The sequence below is a fragment of the Callorhinchus milii genome, unplaced genomic scaffold, assembly GCF_018977255.1.
Source record: "Callorhinchus milii isolate IMCB2004 unplaced genomic scaffold, IMCB_Cmil_1.0 Scaffold19, whole genome shotgun sequence".
Taxonomy (NCBI): domain Eukaryota; kingdom Metazoa; phylum Chordata; class Chondrichthyes; order Chimaeriformes; family Callorhinchidae; genus Callorhinchus; species Callorhinchus milii.
Genome location: NW_024704760.1, coordinates 12,161,997 through 12,181,459, shown reverse-complemented (window position 1 = coordinate 12,181,459; position 19,463 = coordinate 12,161,997). Strand labels below are relative to the sequence as shown.

The 19,463-nt window shown below is 53.4% G+C and overlaps 1 protein-coding gene across 3 annotated transcripts; it reads left to right on the top strand.

Annotated features, from left to right (window-relative positions):
• The first annotated feature begins 4,105 nt into the window (after positions 1-4,105).
• On the top strand, positions 4,106-17,265 carry LOC103190632 (UPF0444 transmembrane protein C12orf23 homolog). Of its 3 annotated transcripts, none has more exons than XM_042342013.1 (3): positions 4,106-4,201; positions 15,614-15,695; positions 16,496-17,264. In XM_042342013.1, the coding sequence occupies exons 2-3, from the start codon at positions 15,632-15,634 to the stop codon at positions 16,786-16,788; spliced, it is 357 nt and encodes a 118-aa protein (XP_042197947.1). In that variant the 5' UTR covers positions 4,106-4,201; positions 15,614-15,631; the 3' UTR covers positions 16,789-17,264.
• Positions 17,266-19,463: the final 2,198 nt, after the last annotated feature.

Genomic DNA, 19,463 nt, shown 5'->3' with positions numbered 1-19,463 from the left:
CTCCAGATTGTGATTTGGGCAAAGGTTCCACCAACGAACGTTCGAGACGCGGTGGTCACAGCTGTGGTGTCGGTACAATACACACAGAGCGTCCAAAACAACATCCGTTTTACAATATTTCTGGAAATAATGCTAATAATCCTCGCATTTGACACAGCGACTCATCACGTCTTCCAGACGTCTCAAAGCGCTTCACAGGATATACTGTAATGTGAATTGCCTGTGTATGTTGTGGGTGAAACGCAGCAGCCGATTGCGTACAGTGGTGTCCCACAGACAGTCGGGGATTGAGTGACCGAATTATTATTTATTTTATTCATTTTTTTTCAAGCGATTAGTACTCCCGGAAAAACGATTCCCCCAATCAACTAACCACCAGGTTTGTACTTACTGCTGGTAAACAGAGACGTGCGGAGTAAGGAAACTTGCCAAACGTATCGCTCGGCCCGGGAATCAAACCCGGGTCCTCTCGCGCGAGGCGAGTGCTCCAAAGACTCCACAAGTAGACAACATGACTGATTGAGTTACGAGCACAGCAACTGCCTGACAGAACCACTATACCAGCAACTGACCACCAACACACGACGGAAGGCAACCGTTATGTCTGAGAGGTGTAACCAGACAATCAGGACCAAGCATGGACATTAACATGTAATCATGAGTGTGGGATCACATATAGTGAGTGATTCTGGGGTCTACAACAGCAAATTACATTTACACAGCACCGATCATGTCGGGAGGATATCCCAAGGCCATGGACAGTCATGGATTTGGACCCAAGCAGAGGAATTGGGAACAGGAGGGGTGGAGGGCAGTGAGCGGAGGTGTAGGAGGGTGACTGAAGGTGCTGTCAAAGAGGAGGATCTTGAAGGAGGTAAGGCAGGGAGCCATATTCTATTTTTTAGGTGAAACACAAGTTGATTCATCAATGTGTAAGTGAAAAGCGCATTTGAAAAGCAAAATGGTCACGTGCGGCCGGCCAGTGGCCACTGGTTTGGACAGTGAGGCCGAGTCCTATTTGACTAACAGAGCAACCGACTTCTATTTACAGCTGCTGACTACACAATGGATTATTGATATTCTCGTCACTTATGACTAAAGGCCTACTGCTCGCCAAATCAATTGGACTGATGATCCTTTTCTATGCATAATAATACTAATTAATGACAATCAAAATAATTATAAACAATAATAAATGATAATAAATAATTAACAAGTAATAATCAATAATAAGCAATAATTAATAACACCTGTTTGTGGGACACTGCTATGCGCAATTGCTGCCTCATTTTGCCCATAAAATACAGTCCTTGCTTTTCACAGTTTATTCTAGGAAGCGTTTTGAGACGTCTCTATGACGTGACGAGGGGCTATATCAAATTATTATAATAAAGGATTATTATATTATTTATTATAATGAGAAATCTCACTAAGAAGTACAATATTTAAAAAGTGTTGAGACACACCCAGTCTGTTTGACATTGGAATGAATGAATAGAGTCGCTGCAGTACTGCCATATCAGAAGATGTCACTAAAACAATTAATAAATGACAACTCAAGAGTCACCAAACTTTGTCATTTCTATCAGCAAAACTTAATCCATTAATCTTTTCTCCAGCTTGATTCTTAAGTTCAACAGTTAAAGGGTAAAGTACAACTTCAGTTGGTGATGTTTAAAGTATTTTCCCATCTATCTCAGAATGCAATCTTATTTATTACCGATGTTGAAATATCTTCTGTTTACAGATAGCAGTTAGTTTTAGTCAGGTGGGGGCCTGACATATTCAGAAACCCATTGCAACAACAACAAATTATATTTATAGAGCGCCTTTCACGTCGGGAGGACGTCCCAAGGCGCTGGACAGTCAGTGGTCAGGACCCAAGCATGGGGGAGGGGCAGAGTAGGGGTGAGAGAAGGCAGAGGGGTGGGAGGGCGACCAAAGGCACGATTGAGACCGGCCTTGAAGAAGGCAAGGAAGGAAGCGAGGGGAAGGAACCGTGGGATGGAGCTCCAGAGTGTGGGGGCAGAGAGGCTGAAAGTCCGGCCACCGATGGTAGGGCGGGAGACATGGAGCAGACCGGAGCCCGATGAACGGAGGGAGTGGGCAGGTTGGTAGGGGGTCAGCAGGTCAGAGAGGTAGGAGGGGGCGAGGCCATGGATGGCCTTGAAAGTGAGGACGAGGATCTTGAGCTCGATCCTCTGGGGGATGGGGAGCCAGTGGAGTCGGGCGAGGGTGGGAATGATGGGGTCTGGTGAGGGTGGGAGTGATGGGGTCACGGAGCCTGGTTGAGAAAACTGGCTCAAAAATAAAGGAAAAGCTCCAACAGGGTGACTTGAATTAATATGAGGCTGTGAAACTGTGCGCAAATGTGTCTGAGTTCAGCGATGAATGAGGGAGGTGAAGGGATGAATTATAACAATAATAATCCTTGCGTTTCACACAGAGCCTCGTCACATCTTCCAGATGTCTCAAAGCGCTTCCCGAGATACACTGTAAAGTGAATTGACTGCATATTTAGTGGGTGAAATACGGCAGCCAATTGTGCACAGCAGCCGCCCACAAACAGGACAGGTTGAGTTTTTATTATTACATTTTTATTATTATTTTTATTACATTTTTATTATTATTATTTCTTTAAATTATCCTTTGGCAAAGACTGTGCTACATAAGAACATAAGAATTAGGAGCAGGAGTCGGCCATTCGGCCCCTCGAGCTGCCCCGCCATTCGATAAGATCATGGCTGATCTTCTGACCTAACTCTAATTACCTGCTCTATCCCCATATCCCCTAATCCCTCTGTTTTTAAAAATCTATCAGTCTCAGCCTTGAAGATGTTCAAGGACTGACATCTACAGCCTTCTGGGGGAGTGGATTCCATAAAGTCACTGCCCTCTGAGTGAAGAAATGTTTCCTCAACTCTGTTCTAAAAGGCTGACCCTTAATTTTCAGACTGTGACCCCGGTTATAGATTCTCCCACCGGGGAAACAGACCCTCAGTGTCTACTTTATCAGCCCTTTAAGAATCTTATATGTTTCAATAAGATCTCCACTAATTCTTCTGTACTCTATAGAGAATACAGCCCTCGTTTATTCAGCCTCTCCTCATAGGTCAATCCCCTCATCCCAGGCACTAACCGAGTGAATCTACGCTGCACCCCCTCGAGGGCAAGTATGTCCTTTTGTAAATAAGGACCAAAACTGCACACAATACTCTCGGTGCGGTCTCACCAAAGCCCTATACAGTTGCAGCGAGACTTCCCTACTCTTGTACTCTAAACCTTTTGCAATGAACGCTAACTGCCGTTCGCCTTCTTAGTTGCTGCTGCACCTGCAAACTAACTTTTTGGCACTGGTGTACAAGGACACCCAAATCCCTCTGTTTGCCCGGAGGGGGCGGGGCCTGAGAGAGAGGGCGGGACCGCGGTGTGAAGGGGCGGGGCCGGTGTGTAAGGGGCGTGGCCCGGGATTGAGGGGGCGGGGTCGGGGGGTGAGGGGTCGGGACCAGGACGGAGGGGGGGAGACTGGGCCGGGGGGCGTGGCCGGGGGGCGGGAGCAGGGCTGGGGGGCGTGGCCAGTGCCGGGGGCGGGGCCGGGTGTGGGGGCGGGGGCAGCGTCGGGGCGGGGTCAGTATCGGGGGCGGGGCCGGGGGCTGGGGGCCGGGACGCGGGGTCGGGAGGCGGGGTCGGGGCCGGGAGGCGGGGCCGGGGGGCGGGGTCTGGGCCTGGGGGCGGGGTCAGTATCGGGGGCGGGGCCGGGGGCGGGGTCAGTATCGGGGGCGGGGCCGGGGGCGGGGCCGGGGCCGGGGCGGGGGGCGGGGTCAGTATCGGGGGCGGGGCCGGGGGCGGGGTCAGTATCGGGGGCGGGGCGGGGGGCGGGGTCAGTATCGGGGGCGGGGGGCGGGGCCGGGGGCGAGGTCAGTATCGGGGGCGGGGCCGGGGGCGGGGTCAGTATCGGGGGCGGGGCCGGGGGCGGGGTCAGTATCGGGGGCGGGGTCGGGGGGCGGGGCCGGGGGCGGGGTCAGTATCGGGGGCGGGGCGGGGGGCGGGGTCAGTATCGGGGGCGGGGCGGGGGGCTGGGCGGGGGCGGGGTCAGTATCGGGGGCGGGGTCGGGGCGCCACGTCGGCAGCCCCTGAGGTGCAGTTTCCCAGTAGCGATCGAGAAGAGGATCGAGGACTTGGGATCCGGAGCCCAACACAGGTCAGTACAGCACAGCACAGCCTAACACGGGTCAGCACAGCACAGCACAGGTCAGCACAGCCCAGAACAGGTCAGCACAGCACAGGTCAGCACAGCACAGGTCAGCACAGCACAGCACAGGTCAGCACAGCACAGCACAGGTCAGCACAGCACAGCACAGGTCAGCACAGCACAGGTCAGTACAGCACAGCACAGCCTAACACGGGTCAGCACAGCACAGCCCAGAACAGGTCAGTACAGCCCAGCACAGGTCAGCACAGCACAGGTCAGCACAGCACAGCCCAGCACAGCACGGGTCAGCACAGCACAGGTCAGCACAGGTCAGCACAGCACAGGTCAGCACAGGTCAGCACAGCACAGCACGGTCAGCACAGCACAGGTCAGCACAGGTCAGCACAGCACAGGTCAGCACAGCCCAACACAGCACAGGTCAGCACAGCACAGGTCAGCACAACCCAGCACAACACAGCACAGGTCAGCACAGCACAACACAGCACAGGTCAGCAAAGTACAGCCCAGCACAGGACAGCACAGCCCAGCACAGGTCAGCACAGCCCGACACAGCACAGGTCAGCACAGCCCAGCACAGCACAGGTCAGCACAGGTCAGCACAGCCCAACACAGCACAGCCCAGCACCAGTCAGCACAGCCCAGCACAGCCCAATACAGGTCAGCATAGCACAGTCCAACACATGTCAGTACAGCACTACACAGCCCAGCACAGCACAGGTCAGAACAGCACAGCCCAGCACAAGTCAGCACAGCCTAGCCCAGCACAGGACAGGACAGCATAGGATAGCACAACACAGTCCAGCACAGCACAGGTCATCACAGCCCAGCACAGGATAGCCCAGTCCAGCACAGTACAGCACAGCACAGCACAGCTCATGACAGGACAGCACAGCACAGCACAGGACAGGACAGCACAGGACAGCACAGGACAGGACAGGACAGCACAGCCTAACACCGGTCAGCACAGGTCAGCACAGCACAGGTCATCACAGCCCAGCACAGGATAGCCCAGTCCAGCACAGTACAGCACAGCACAGCTCATGACAGGACAGCACAGCACAGGACAGGACAGGACAGGACAGGACAGGACAGGACAGGACAGCACAGGACAGGACAGGACAGCACAGCCTAACACCGGTCAGCACAGGTCAGCACAGCACAGGACAGCACAGCCCAGCACAGCACAGGTCAGCACAGCACAGCCTAACACGGGTCAGCACAGCACAGGTCAGCACAGCACAGGTCAGCACAGCAAAGGTCAGCACAGCACAGCCTAACACGGGTCAGCACAGGTCAGCACAGCACAGGTCAGCAGAGCACAGGTCAGCACAGCCCAGCACAGGTCAGGTCAGCACAGCTCAGCACAGGTCAGGTCAGCACAGGTCAGGTCAGCACAGCACAGGTCAGCTCAGCACAGGTCAGGTCAGCACAGGTCAGGTCAGCACAGCACAGGACAGCACAGGTCAGCACAGCACAGGTCAGCACAGCACAGGTCAGCACAGCACAGGTCAGCACAGCACAGGTCAGCACAGCACAGCCTAACACCGGTCAACACAGCCCAGAACAGGTCAGCACAGCACGGTCAGCATGGCACAGGTCAGCACAGCACGGGTCAGCACAGGTCAGCACAGCACAGGTCAGCACAGCACAGGTCAGCACAGCACAGCCTAACACCGGTCAGCACAGCCCAGAACAGGTCAGCACAGCACGGTCAGCATAGCACAGGTCAGCACAGGTCAGCACAGGTCAGCACAGCACGGGTCAGCACAGCACAGGTCAGCACAGCCCAGCACATGTCAGCACAGCACAGGTCAGCACAGCACAGCACATGTCAGCACAGCATGGGTCAGCACAGCACAGCCCAGCACAGCACGGGTCAGCACAGCACAGGTCAGCACAGCCCAGCACAGCACGGGTCAGCACAGCCCAGCACAGCACGGGTCAGCACAGCCCAGCACAGGTCAGCACAACACAGCACAGGTCAGCACAGCACAGCACAGGTCAGCCCAGCACAACACAGCACAGGTCAGCACAGCCAGCACAGCCCAGCACAGGACAGCACAGCCCAGCACAGGACAGCACAGGACAGCACAGCCCAGCACAGGACAGCACAGCCCAGCACAGGTTAGCACAGCCCAGCACAGGTCAGCACAGCACAGGTCAGCACAGCCCAGCACAGCACGGGTCAGCACAGCACAGGTCAGCACAGGTCAGCACAGCACAGGTCAGCACAGGTCAGCACAGCACAGCACGGTCAGCACAGCACAGGTCAGCACAGCACAGGTCAGCACAGCACAGGTCAGCACAGCACAGGTCAGCACAGCACGGGTCAGCACAGCCCAGCACAGCACGGGTCAGCACAGCACAGGTCAGCACAGCACGGGTCAGCACAGCACAGGTCAGCACAGCCCAGCACAGGTCAGCACAGCACAGGTCAGCACAGCCCAACACAGCACAGGTCAGCACAGCACAGGTCAGCACAACCCAGCACAACACAGCACAGGTCAGCAAAGTACAGCCCAGCACAGGACAGCACAGCCCAGCACAGGACAGCACAGCCCAGCACAGGTCAGCACAGCCCGACACAGCACAGGTCAGCACAGCCCAGCACAGGTCAGCACAGCCCGACACAGCACAGGTCAGCACAGCCCAGCACAGCACAGGTCAGCACAGGTCAGCACAGCCCAACACAGCACAGCCCAGCACCAGTCAGCACAGCCCAGCACAGCCCAATACAGGTCAGCATACCCCAGCACAGCCCAATACAGGTCAGCCCAGCACAAGTCAGCAGAGCCCAACACAGGTCAGCATAGCACAGTCCAACACATGTCAGCACAGCACTACACAGTCCAGCACAGCACAGTCCAGCCCAGCACAGCACAGGTCAGAACAGCACAGCCCAGCACAGCACAGGTCAGAAGAGCACAGCCCAGCACAAGTCAGCACAGCCTAGCCCAGCACAGGACAGGACAGCATAGGATAGCACAACACAGTCCAGCACAGCACAGGTCATCACAGCCCAGCACAGGATAGCCCAGTCCAGCACAGTACAGCACAGCACAGCACAGCTCATGACAGGACAGCACAGGACAGGACAGGACAGGACAGCACAGGACAGGACAGGACAGGACAGGACAGGACAGCACAGCCTAACACCGGTCAGCACAGGTCAGCACAGCACAGGACAGCACAGCCCAGCACAGGTCAGCACAGCACAGGTCAGCACAGCACAGCACAGGTCAGCACAGCACAGGTCAGCACAGCACAGCCTAACACGGGTCAGCACAGCACAGGTCAGCACAGCACAGCACAGGTCAGCACAGCACAGGTCAGCACAGCACAGCCTAACACGGGTCAGCACAGGTCAGCACAGCACAGCACAGCACAGGTCAGCAGAGCACAGGTCAGCACAGCCCAGCACAGGTCAGGTCAGCACAGCTCAGCACAGGTCAGGTCAGCACAGGTCAGGTCAGCACAGCACAGGTCAGCACAGCTCAGCACAGGTCAGGTCAGCACAGGTCAGGTCAGCACAGCACAGGACAGCACAGGTCAGCACAGCACAGGTCAGCACAGCACAGGTCAGCACAGCACAGGTCAGCACAGCACAGGTCAGCACAGCACAGGTCAGCACAGCACAGGTCAGCACAGCACAGGTCAGCACAGCCTAACACCGGTCAGCACAGCCCAGAACAGGTCAGCACAGCACGGTCAGCATAGCACAGGTCAGCACAGCACGGGTCAGCACAGGTCAGCACAGCACAGGTCAGCACAGCACAGGTCAGCACAGCACAGCCTAACACCGGTCAGCACAGCCCAGAACAGGTCAGCACAGCACGGTCAGCATAGCACAGGTCAGCACAGGTCAGCACAGCACGGGTCAGCACAGCACAGGTCAGCACAGCCCAGCACATGTCAGCACAGCACAGGTCAGCACAGCACAGCACATGTCAGCACAGCACGGGTCAGCACAGCACAGCCCAGCACAGCACGGGTCAGCACAGCACAGGTCAGCACAGCCCAGCACAGCACGGGTCAGCACAGCCCAGCACAGCACGGGTCAGCATAGCCCAGCACAGGTCAGCACAACACAGCACAGGTCAGCACAGCACAGCACAGGTCAGCCCAGCACAACACAGCACAGGTCAGCACAGCCAGCACAGCCCAGCACAGGACAGCACAGCCCAGCACAGGACAGCACAGGACACCACAGCCCAGCACAGGACAGCACAGCCCAGCACAGGTTAGCACAGCCCAGCACAGGTCAGCACAGCCCAGCACAGGACAGCCCAGCACAGGTCAGCACAGGTCAGCACAGCACGGTCAGCACAGCACAGGTCAGCACAGCACAGGTCAGCACAGCACAGGTCAGCACAGCACAGGTCAGCACAGCACAGGTCAGCACAGCACAGGTCAGCACAGCACGGTCAGCACAGCACAGGTCAGCACAACACAGCACAGGTCAGCACAGCACAGCACAGGTCAGCACAGCCCAGCACAGCACGGGTCAGCACAGCACAGATCAGCACAGCCCAGCACAGGTCAGCACAGCACGGGTCAGCACAGGTCAGCACAACACAGCACAGGTCAGCACAGCACAGGTCAGCACAGCACAGGTCAGCACAGCCCAACACAGCACAGGTCAGCACAGCACAGGTCAGCACAACCCAGCACAACACAGCACAGGTCAGCACAGCACAGCCCAGCACAGGACAGCACAGCCCAGCACAGGACAGCACAGCCCAGCACAGGTCAGCACAGCCCGACACAGCACAGGTCAGCACAGCCCAGCACAGCACAGGTCAGCACAGCCCAGCACAGCACAGGTCAGCACAGGTCAGCACAGCCCAGCACAGCACAGGTCAGCACAGGTCAGCACAGCCCAGCACAGCACAGGTCAGCACAGGTCAGCACAGCCCAACACAGCACAGCCCAGCACCAGTCAGCACAGCCCAGCACAGCCCAATACAGGTCAGCATACCCCAGCACAGCCCAATACAGGTCAGCCCAGCACAAGTCAGCACAGCCCAACACAGGTCAGCATAGCACAGTCCAACACATGTCAGCACAGCACTACACAGTCCAGCACAGCACAGTCCAGCCCAGCACAGCACAGGTCAGAACAGCACAGCCCAGCACAGCACAGGTCAGAAGAGCACAGCCCAGCACAAGTCAGCACAGCCTAGCCCAGCACAGGACAGGACAGCATAGGATAGCACAACACAGTCCAGCACAGCACAGGTCATCACAGCCCAGCACAGGATAGCCCAGTCCAGCACAGTACAGCACAGCACAGCACATGACAGGACAGCACAGCACAGGACAGGACAGGACAGGACAGCACAGCACAGCACAGGACAGGACAGCACAGCCTAACACCGGTCAGCACAGGTCAGCACAGCACAGGACAGCACAGCCCAGCACACGTCAGCACAGCACAGCCCAGCACAGGACAGCACAGCCCAGCACAGCACAGGTCAGCACAGCACAGCACAGCCTAACACGGGTCAGCACAGGTCAGCACAGCACAGCACAGGTCAGCAGAGCACAGGTCAGCACAGCCCAGCACAGGTCAGGTCAGCACAGCTCAGCACAGGTCAGGTCAGCACAGGTCAGGTCAGCACAGCGCAGGTCAGCACAGCCCAGCACAGGTCAGGTCAGCACAGCACAGGTCAGCACAGCACAGGTCAGCACAGCACAGGTCAGCACAGCACAGGTCAGCACAGCACAGGTCAGCACAGCACAGGTCAGCACAGCACAGCCTAACACCGGTCAGCACAGCCCAGAACAGGTCAGCACAGCACGGTCAGCATAGCACAGGTCAGCACAGGTCAGTACAGGTCAGCACAGCACGGGTCAGCACAGCACAGGTCAGCACAGCCCAGCACATGTCAGCACAGCACAGGTCAGCACAGCACAGCACATGTCAGCACAGCACGGGTCAGCACAGCACAGCCCAGCACAGCACGGGTCAGCACAGCACAGGTCAGCACAGCCCAGCACAGCACGGGTCAGCACAGCCCAGCCCAGCACGGGTCAGCACAGCCCAGCACAGGTCAGCACAACACAGCACAGGTCAGCACAGCACAGCACAGGTCAGCACAGCACAGGTCAACACAGCCCAGCACAGGACAGCACAGCCCAGCACAGGACAGCACAGGACAGCACAGCCCAGCACAGGACAGCACAGGACAGCACAGCCCAGCACAGGACAGCACAGCCCAGCACAGGTTAGCACAGCCCAGCACAGGTCAGCACAGCCCAACACAGCACAGCCCAGCACCAGTCAGCACAGCCCAGCACAGCCCAATACAGGTCAGCATACCCCAGCACAGCCCAATACAGGTCAGCCCAGCACAAGTCAGCACAGCCCAACACAGGTCAGCATAGCACAGTCCAACACATGTCAGCACAGCACTACACAGTCCAGCACAGCACAGTCCAGCCCAGCACAGCACAGGTCAGAACAGCACAGCCCAGCACAGCACAGGTCAGAAGAGCACAGCCCAGCACAAGTCAGCACAGCCTAGCCCAGCACAGGACAGGACAGCATAGGATAGCACAACACAGTCCAGCACAGCACAGGTCATCACAGCCCAGCACAGGATAGCCCAGTCCAGCACAGTACAGCACAGCACAGCTCATGACAGGACAGCACAGCACAGGACAGGACAGGACAGCACAGCACAGCACAGGACAGGACAGCACAGCCTAACACCGGTCAGCACAGGTCAGCACAGCACAGGACAGCACAGCCCAGCACACGTCAGCACAGCACAGCCCAGCACAGGACAGCACAGCCCAGCACAGCACAGGTCAGCACAGCACAGCACAGCCTAACACGGGTCAGCACAGCACAGGTCAGCACAGCACAGCACAGGTCAGCACAGCACAGGTCAGCACAGCACAGCCTAACACGGGTCAGCACAGGTCAGCACAGCACAGCACAGGTCAGCAGAGCACAGGTCAGCACAGCCCAGCACAGGTCAGGTCAGCACAGCACAGGTCAGCACAGCACAGGTCAGCACAGCACAGGTCAGCACAGCACAGGTCAGCACAGCACAGGTCAGCACAGCACAGCACAGGTCAGCAGAGCACAGGTCAGCACAGCCCAGCACAGGTCAGGTCAGCACAGCTCAGCACAAGTCAGGTCAGCACAGGTCAGGTCAGCACAGCACAGGTCAGCACAGCCCAGCACAGGTCAGGTCAGCACAGCACAGGTCAGCACAGCACAGGTCAGCACAGCACAGGTCAGCACAGCACAGGTCAGCACAGCACAGGTCAGCACAGCACAGGTCAGCACAGCACAGGTCAGCACAGCACAGGTCAGCACAGCACAGGTCAGCACAGCACAGCCTAACACCGGTCAGCACAGCCCAGAACAGGTCAGCACAGCACGGTCAGCATAGCACAGGTCAGCACAGGTCAGTACAGGTCAGCACAGCACGGGTCAGCACAGCACAGGTCAGCACAGCCCAGCACATGTCAGCACAGCACAGGTCAGCACAGCACAGCACATGTCAGCACAGCACAGCCCAGCACAGCACGGGTCAGCACAGCACAGGTCAGCACAGCCCAGCACAGCACGGGTCAGCACAGCCCAGCACAGCACGGGTCAGCACAGCCCAGCACAGGTCAGCACAACACAGCACAGGTCAGCACAGCACAGCACAGGTCAGCACAGCACAGGTCAGCACAGCCCAGCACAGGACAGCACAGCCCAGCACAGGACAGCACAGGACAGCACAGCCCAGCACAGGACAGCACAGCCCAGCACAGGTCAGCACAGCCCAGCACAGCACAGGTCAGCACAGCCCAGCAAATGTCAGCACAGCACAGGTCAGCACAGATCAGCACAGCCCAGCACAGGTCAGCACAGCCCGACACAGCACAGGTCAGCACAGCCCAGCACAGCACAGGTCAGCACAGCCCAGCACAGCACAGGTCAGCACAGGTCAGCACAGCCCAACACAGCACAGCCCAGCACCAGTCAGCACAGCCCAGCACAGCCCAATACAGGTCAGCATACCCCAGCACAGCCCAATACAGGTCAGCCCAGCACAAGTCAGCACAGCCCAACACAGGTCAGCATAGCACAGTCCAACACATGTCAGCACAGCACTACACAGTCCAGCACAGCACAGTCCAGCCCAGCACAGCACAGGTCAGAACAGCACAGCCCAGCACAGCACAGGTCAGAAGAGCACAGCCCAGCACAAGTCAGCACAGCCTAGCCCAGCACAGGACAGGACAGCATAGGATAGCACAACACAGTCCAGCACAGCACAGGTCATCACAGCCCAGCACAGGATAGCCCAGTCCAGCACAGGACAGCACAGCACAGGACAGGACAGGACAGGACAGCACAGGACAGCACAACACAGGACAGCACAGGACAGGACAGCACAGAAGCAACAACAACAACAAGATTGCATTTATAGAGCGCCTTTCACGTCAGGAGGACAGGAAGGGGAGGTTGGAGATGGGCCGGTAGCTTGATAGCTGCGACGCACCAAGGGAGGGTTTTTTCAGTGTGGGAGTTTTTAGGGGAATGGGAACAGAGCCAGAGGAGAGGGACAGGTTGACAATGTCTGTGATATGTGGGGCAGGAGGTGGAGCTGGGAGATAAGGAGTGGAGTGGGGATGGGGTCAAGGGAGCAGGTGGTGGGTTTCAGGGATAGGATGAGTTTGGTGACAGAGGGTGGGGAAATGGGTACGAAGGTGTGTAGGGGACGATGGGTAGGAGTCGGAGTGTGGGAGGGAGGGGGTGGGTGGATGTTGAAGGGGCAGTGACCGCGGAGCGGATTCCCTTGATCTTGGATTCAAGGAAACCCAGCATCTCCTCGCAGTGAAGGTTGGAGGAGATGACCTGCGCGGGGTGGCGGGGGGGACGGAGGAGTCGGGATGTAGCCTGGGGTTGTTCTTCGCCTCCAGGATTATCCTGGAGTAGAAGGATGACTTGGCCGAGGCTAGAGTGGAGCGGTAGATTTTGAGGAGGTCCAGACAGATTTGCCGGTGGACCGTTAGGCCAGATTTGACACAGGTGTGTTCAGCGGCCAACAACTGGCTCTTTAGTGAGCGGAGGTGGGTGGTGAACCAGGGGGAGGAGCGGGAGTAGGAGACAGTATGGGAGGACAGGGAAGGACAGCACAGAACAGCAAGGATAGCACAGAACAGGAAGGACAGCACAGGACGGCACAGGACAGGACGGCACAGGACAGCACAGCACAGGACGGCACAGCACAGGACAGCACAGGACGGTACAGGACAGGACGGCACAGCACAGGACGCACAGCACAGGACAGGACGGCACAGCACAGCACAGCACAGGACAGGACAGGAGAGGACAGGACAGCACAGGGTTAAGGTAACAATAGCTGTCTTTGGAATTATAACAATAGTAACTGTCAATTGTGATACCTTTTGCAGACAGAAGCCCTTTGCTGTCTTAGAGAGAGGGACATTCTCTGCAATTTATTAAAAAGTACTGTAGAGTAAACATTAACTTTTCACAAGTGCTGTGTATATGTGTGTATGTGTAAAGCTATATCAAAGGAAGGATTACTGTTGTTACTGTAGTTAAAAAAATAGTTTTTTAAAAAGTAACATTTTCAGCTTTGCTCATCAGATGTCCCACATTCTAGGAGCTTGTTATCAAATTCACCAGCCTTGCCCGCTGTTTGAATGCCACGCAACACTTTGTACTTCCAATCGTAACCATCCTTGCATTTGATACAGTGACCACCACCTGGTCACGTCGTTGAGACATCTCAAAGCGGTTCACTGGACATACTGTAAAGTGGAGTGACTGTATTTTTTGGGCAAAACGCAGCAGCTAATTTGCGCACAGCAGTGTTCCAAAAGTAACCAGGGAGCAAGCAAGTATTTGGGGGATTCATAGGCCAGGACATTGTAAGAAATTTCCTTCTCTTTACTTTGAAGTGTGTTTCGATTATTAAACTGTGCCACCAAAGAGAATATTAATGTGTTACAAGCCCTTAAAATAGCAACACATTTGTGCATAATGCTTTAGCAACACTGTTTATTTAGGTCTGAGGTGATGTTATTTTTGAATTGTTGACCAACATATTGGATAGTGCACGAGATCTTTAACAGGCAGAGGAGACCTCAGTTTAATGTCTCTCATCCGAAGTACAGCACCTCTGGCCGCAGTGCTGGGTTTTGCTGCTCTGGAGTGACACATACTATGAGTTTCAAGTCCTAAAATGGGGTTTGAACAATCCTCTAATTCAGAGACTAGAGGGCTGCCAACTGAGCCAGGCTAACAAGAAAAATCCCATGCTCCATTTACTGGTATGGTTCTGCTTGTGAGTTAGGATGTCTGGTCTATCATCAACAGTTGTTGGAGCATTGCCTGATAACAAGTCCTTGATAAGGGAAGTGTTCTATTCCCCAACAAAAACAACCTTGATGTTGATTAGCTTGAAACCCGAGGTCGTTTGAATGATGGATGCTTGCTGTCTGCTTAGGTAAGGAGTGTTTGATAGTGTGACTTCTCAGTGTTAGATTAACTGGGACCTTGTGCTGACATCTCAGTAGTGTGTCCTTCAGATAAAGGCACGGTTTAGCTGGTGTTTACTTCAGTCTTCAGTCTTCGCCCACAAATATACAGTCAATTCACTTTATAGTGTGTTCTGTGAAGCGCTTTGGGACGTCCTCGCGACGTGAAAAGCGCTATATCAAATGCAAGGATTATTATTATTATTAAAGAGGTATTTATTCCTAGGGCAGCACCCAGCCAATCTGGGGAAGTTTTATCTTTGTCTTTACATGTTGTATTCAATAAATGCCAGGCACAACAGAAGGTTGGGTGAAGGTTAGATTAGTCGCTGGAATCAAGTTTTGGAGGATAGATACATAAAAGGTGATCAAATAGCAGTGAAATATGATGAATAACAGCTGCTTGGACCTTTGGAGGTGTCATGTTCAGGAAGGTAGCTGGTCGATAATCTGTGCAGGATATTTGGTCAGATATAGCCTCAAGATTTGCCTTTGGGAGAATCCTCTGTCTGTTGAGTAGTTTGGGTGGAGAATTAGAGAGGATTCTATGTGGTTTGTGGAAAGAGCTGAATGGGTTGAACCTTTCTTGTTCCAAACTTCTGCTGCTTCCTTTGCAAGTTTCCTTACTCCACAAGCCTATTTACTGCAGTAAGTAGGAACCTTTCTGGGGATAATAATCCCTCAAAAGAAATTGATCACTCACTTCATGGTTGATGGTGGGACATTGCTGTGCGTAATTGGCTGCTGCATTTTGCCCACAAAATAGACACTGTATAATATATTCTGTGAAGCGCTTTGAGATGCCTCAACAATGTGATACCAAATGCAAGGATTATTATTATTATTGTTCCATGACTTTGACCACTGTTCTTGTGGTTTCAGGGTGTGCACAGCACAGACATGAACCGTGGATCATCCCAGCATGACAAAGCACTGGATGTTATCGTCAATGCGCCCACAGAGGGTAAGCGAGGCCACTTGTTATTTGGCTTTCTTTTCCGTTACTCTGGACCACATACCCTTCCAAAACTGAGACCTGAAATCTCACCATTTGGCTATGTTCTCTTAAAATTTAAAGTTGTGAAAACTGTTCATTTGGAAGCCATTTTTAAAAAAATACTGTGAAGAAACACCACTGACAAGAGCAACTTGCGCTTCTCTAGAGCCTTTCACATGTATGTTTGAACATCTTCACTCAGATTGAGTGGGAGACTGAGCTGGGAGAGAGATTGGAGGTGGGAGATGGCTGAAGTTGCAGTAGAAGAGAGAGATTTTAGATGAAAGCAGAAAGAGGGCAAAATGGAAGGATTTGGGATAAGAGTTCCAGAGAGCGACGGCAAAGTGGCTGAAAGTTTGCCCAGTAATGGTGGGGCAGAGTAGGCAGGGGGACATGAAGCAGGCCAACTGTTGGAGTGAAGTGGGTAGTTGGTGGAGGACTGCAGGAGATGGTAGGGTGGGATAAGGTATCTGACGGTAAGAAAACGTGTGCTCTGAAGTTCTGGCTGAGCTTCCAAATTCAGACTGGATTTAAAAAATTTCCACAATTATGTGCAATCTTAAATTTTGAGGCAAAATGGTGCACAAGGTGGATTTGGGATTAATAGCTTCAAATTTAACACATTCCTGTCAGCAAAGTTCCTCGTAAAAGCACTGTAGGGTACCTGTCTCTCTCCCGAGTATCTACCTATCTACCTTGAAATTATTTTTCTTCGTGTCCTCAGGCTGAGCTTGTTAATATGTACCTGCTCTTTGTTTTGTCCTCAGTTCTGGATTCCCCAAAGGATCATCCCCAACCACAGCCAGGAATGGTCTGGAGAGTGACCGGGGGTCTGTACAACGTGACGAGGGGAGCCATTGGGGCCACGGTGGGAGGCGTGGTGTGGCTTGGTGGTAAAAGCCTGGAAATAACCAAGACAGCAGTGACCTCGGTGCCAGCCGTCGGTGTGGGACTGGTCAAAGGCGGTGTGTCAGCCTTGACAGGTGGTGTTTCCACAGTGGGGTCAACGGTGGCCAATAAAGTCCCTTTCACAGCAAAGAAGAAGGACAAGTCTGAGTAATCCATTGTTGTGGAAAGAACATGCGATGGACACTGCATTTAGTGCAGTGCTGGGGGATTGCTGCCTTGCTAGAGATGCCTTCCTTTGAATGAGACGTTAAACCCAAGTCCAGTTTGCCCGTTCAAGTGGACATGAAGCCTTGGTGCTATGTTGGGGGGCAAAAAAAGGGAGTTTCTATAGTAATGTGGTCAACCCTTTTCCTGTTTAATTGTTCATTCACTTCCTGGCTGTTTGTGAGACATTGCTGAGCACAAATTGGCTACCACAGTTCCTTTCAAATCCGCAGTCACCATGCTTAACACTATTTTCTGTGAAGCCATTGAGATATTTGATGTGATTTATTAATATTAAATGCAAGTAATGTTTGGTTTGTTTTGAATTAAGATACAGAAACCTAAATCTTTTAAAACGTCTGAGGTGCAGGTGCATTGCAGAGCAAAGCTGTCACACCAAAGGTTTCTTGCCATCAGCTAAATACCCCCTCATCTCCCATGTGACTCAGGGTCCCCAAAGTCTGATCACTATACTGGCCGACTGTTAACTAGTCTACAAAGACTAGGAATGTTCCGAATGCTCAACAGGGTATTGTATTCATGCCTCAGTAATTCCCTGTCCAAAGATTTTCGGTCCCCATGTTGTTCTTGAACTCCAGGCTTTGAGGATTTAATTTTAGTCCCAAATCAAATTGCTTTGTGTCTCCAGGCTCCTGGGCTTGTGATCCTACCCTTCACCTTTCATTGATTTGTCTTAAGTACAGGGATTCTTCTGTGTGGTCGATCATTGGGACTGAAATGGGATAGAGATGTGTACTCCAGTGTGAGCCATGCAGTGGGTAAACATGCCCACGGAATATCATTGAGCCACACAGAGACCCAACGTTCTGTCCAGTCTTATGGAAGTCTTACAGTCTTACCTCTGAGATCATTGAGTCCTGTAGCTCAGTGGTTAGAGCACTCACATTGCAAGTGAGAGACCTGAGTTCAATTCCAGGCAGAGGGAGAAACCTTGGGCAAGTTTCCTTACTCCACACAGAGCCTAATAATAATCCTCCAAAACCAAAAACAATAATAAATTGGTCATTTTCAATCCACGACTGTTTGTGGGACATTGCTGTGCGCAATTGGCTGCCGCGTTCGCCCACAAATATACAGTCAATTCACTTTACAGTGTGTTCTGTGAAGCGCTTTGGGACGACCTCCCGACGTGAGAAGCGCTATATCAAAGGCAAGGATTATTATTATTTGAACTATAATTTATAATGATGTGCAGCATTATATAAATACAGTGTGAATGTGGAAGCCAGCTCTATTTAAGAACTGTTGAAAATCAGCTTACAAATTATCACTGAATTTAAGAACTTGCCTCATTTCTGCACAATCTTAAATTTTAAGACAAAATGTTTTTACATTCCTAGAAATAGGCGAAAATTCTGGTCCTGAAGGTTGCGGGTTTGAATCCTGGTCTGTGCTGAGTTAGCTGATCTCACCCTGGGTTTGGGCTTTTAATTGCTTTCAGTGCAACTGGGCTGGAGGGAGAAAACTGACTCCTGCTTGTTATCCAGAGATCCTGGCTTGAAAGTGTGAAGACCCCGTGTCTTCAGGAGTTAAAAGAAAATTGCAAACTGCTGATCAAGGCTTGTTTTGCTGCAAGGTAGTGGTTAGAGCACACCCAGGGGTCCTGGGTTTGATTCCTGGGCGGAGCGAGACGTTGGGCAAGTTTCCTTACTCCACACGCCTCTGTTCACCGAGCAGTAAGTAGGAACCCAGGTTGTTAGTTGATTGGCGGATTGTTTTTCCAGGGGTAATAATTACAATTATTCCCCACGGCCCCCCCCTCCCACCGCCCCCACCGCCACGCCCCGGCAGAGCAACCACATAATCACTGGGTGAGCAATAACAAAGAAAAAAGACTGAAACTTTCCGGAACAAAATGGCAATTTATATTATATTATCCAAATCTCCCTGTCCAGTGCCTAGGGACGTCCTCCCTACGCTATACAAATGTAATTTTGTTGTTGAAGACCCACGTTTCCCTGGGACGTCCTCCTGACGTGAAAGGCGCTTTATAAATGGAATCTTGTTGTTGTTGTATCTTGTTGTTGAAACCAGACCAGTTTTGCCTCTGACAGAAATCCAGCTTCAACCTGTGTGTGTGTGTGGAGTGGGAGGAGCGTATTTTGGACTTTGTGTTATCAGGACTGCGGTGGTGCTGCAGGGCCGGAACCTGAATTGTTTCAGAATCCAATATGTGGGGCCAAACAATCAGCAGCAGGTGTCCCGATAAATTTATCTACTTTACTTGGCAGCAAAAGACTGATTTTACTTGATGGGGATAGTCTGAGTGTTTCCAATGAGTCCCGTTGGAGCTGTGTGATCGGTGCTCTGAGTATTATGATGATTATGGCTTACTTTTCAATGTCATGACAATCGGGTGGGTGCAGGTTTAATACGTACTCTGTTCATGCACGATTCTAACTGCGTTGAATGGGAATGTGCCAGTCTTCTTGAGGAAGAATTTGGAGTGGAGATGTGCATTTATGTCTGAGGGGTGTTGAAGGACAGACTAAAGCAATGCTGAAACCCAAATTATAAATTGTAAATGGGGCAAAACCGATTTTAACCTGGTCACCTATCCCAGATAGGGGTAATAATCCCTTCAAAAAAGAAACCTGCCGT

Coding starts and splice junctions, on each gene's coding strand:
- LOC103190632 (XM_007911486.2), top strand. CDS start 15,632: ATGAACCGTGGATCATCCCAGCATGACAAAGCACTGGATGTTATCGTC. Junction 15,696..16,495: donor CGTCAATGCGCCCACAGAGG/GTAAGCGAGGCC, acceptor TTTTGTCCTCAG/TTCTGGATTCCCCAAAGGAT.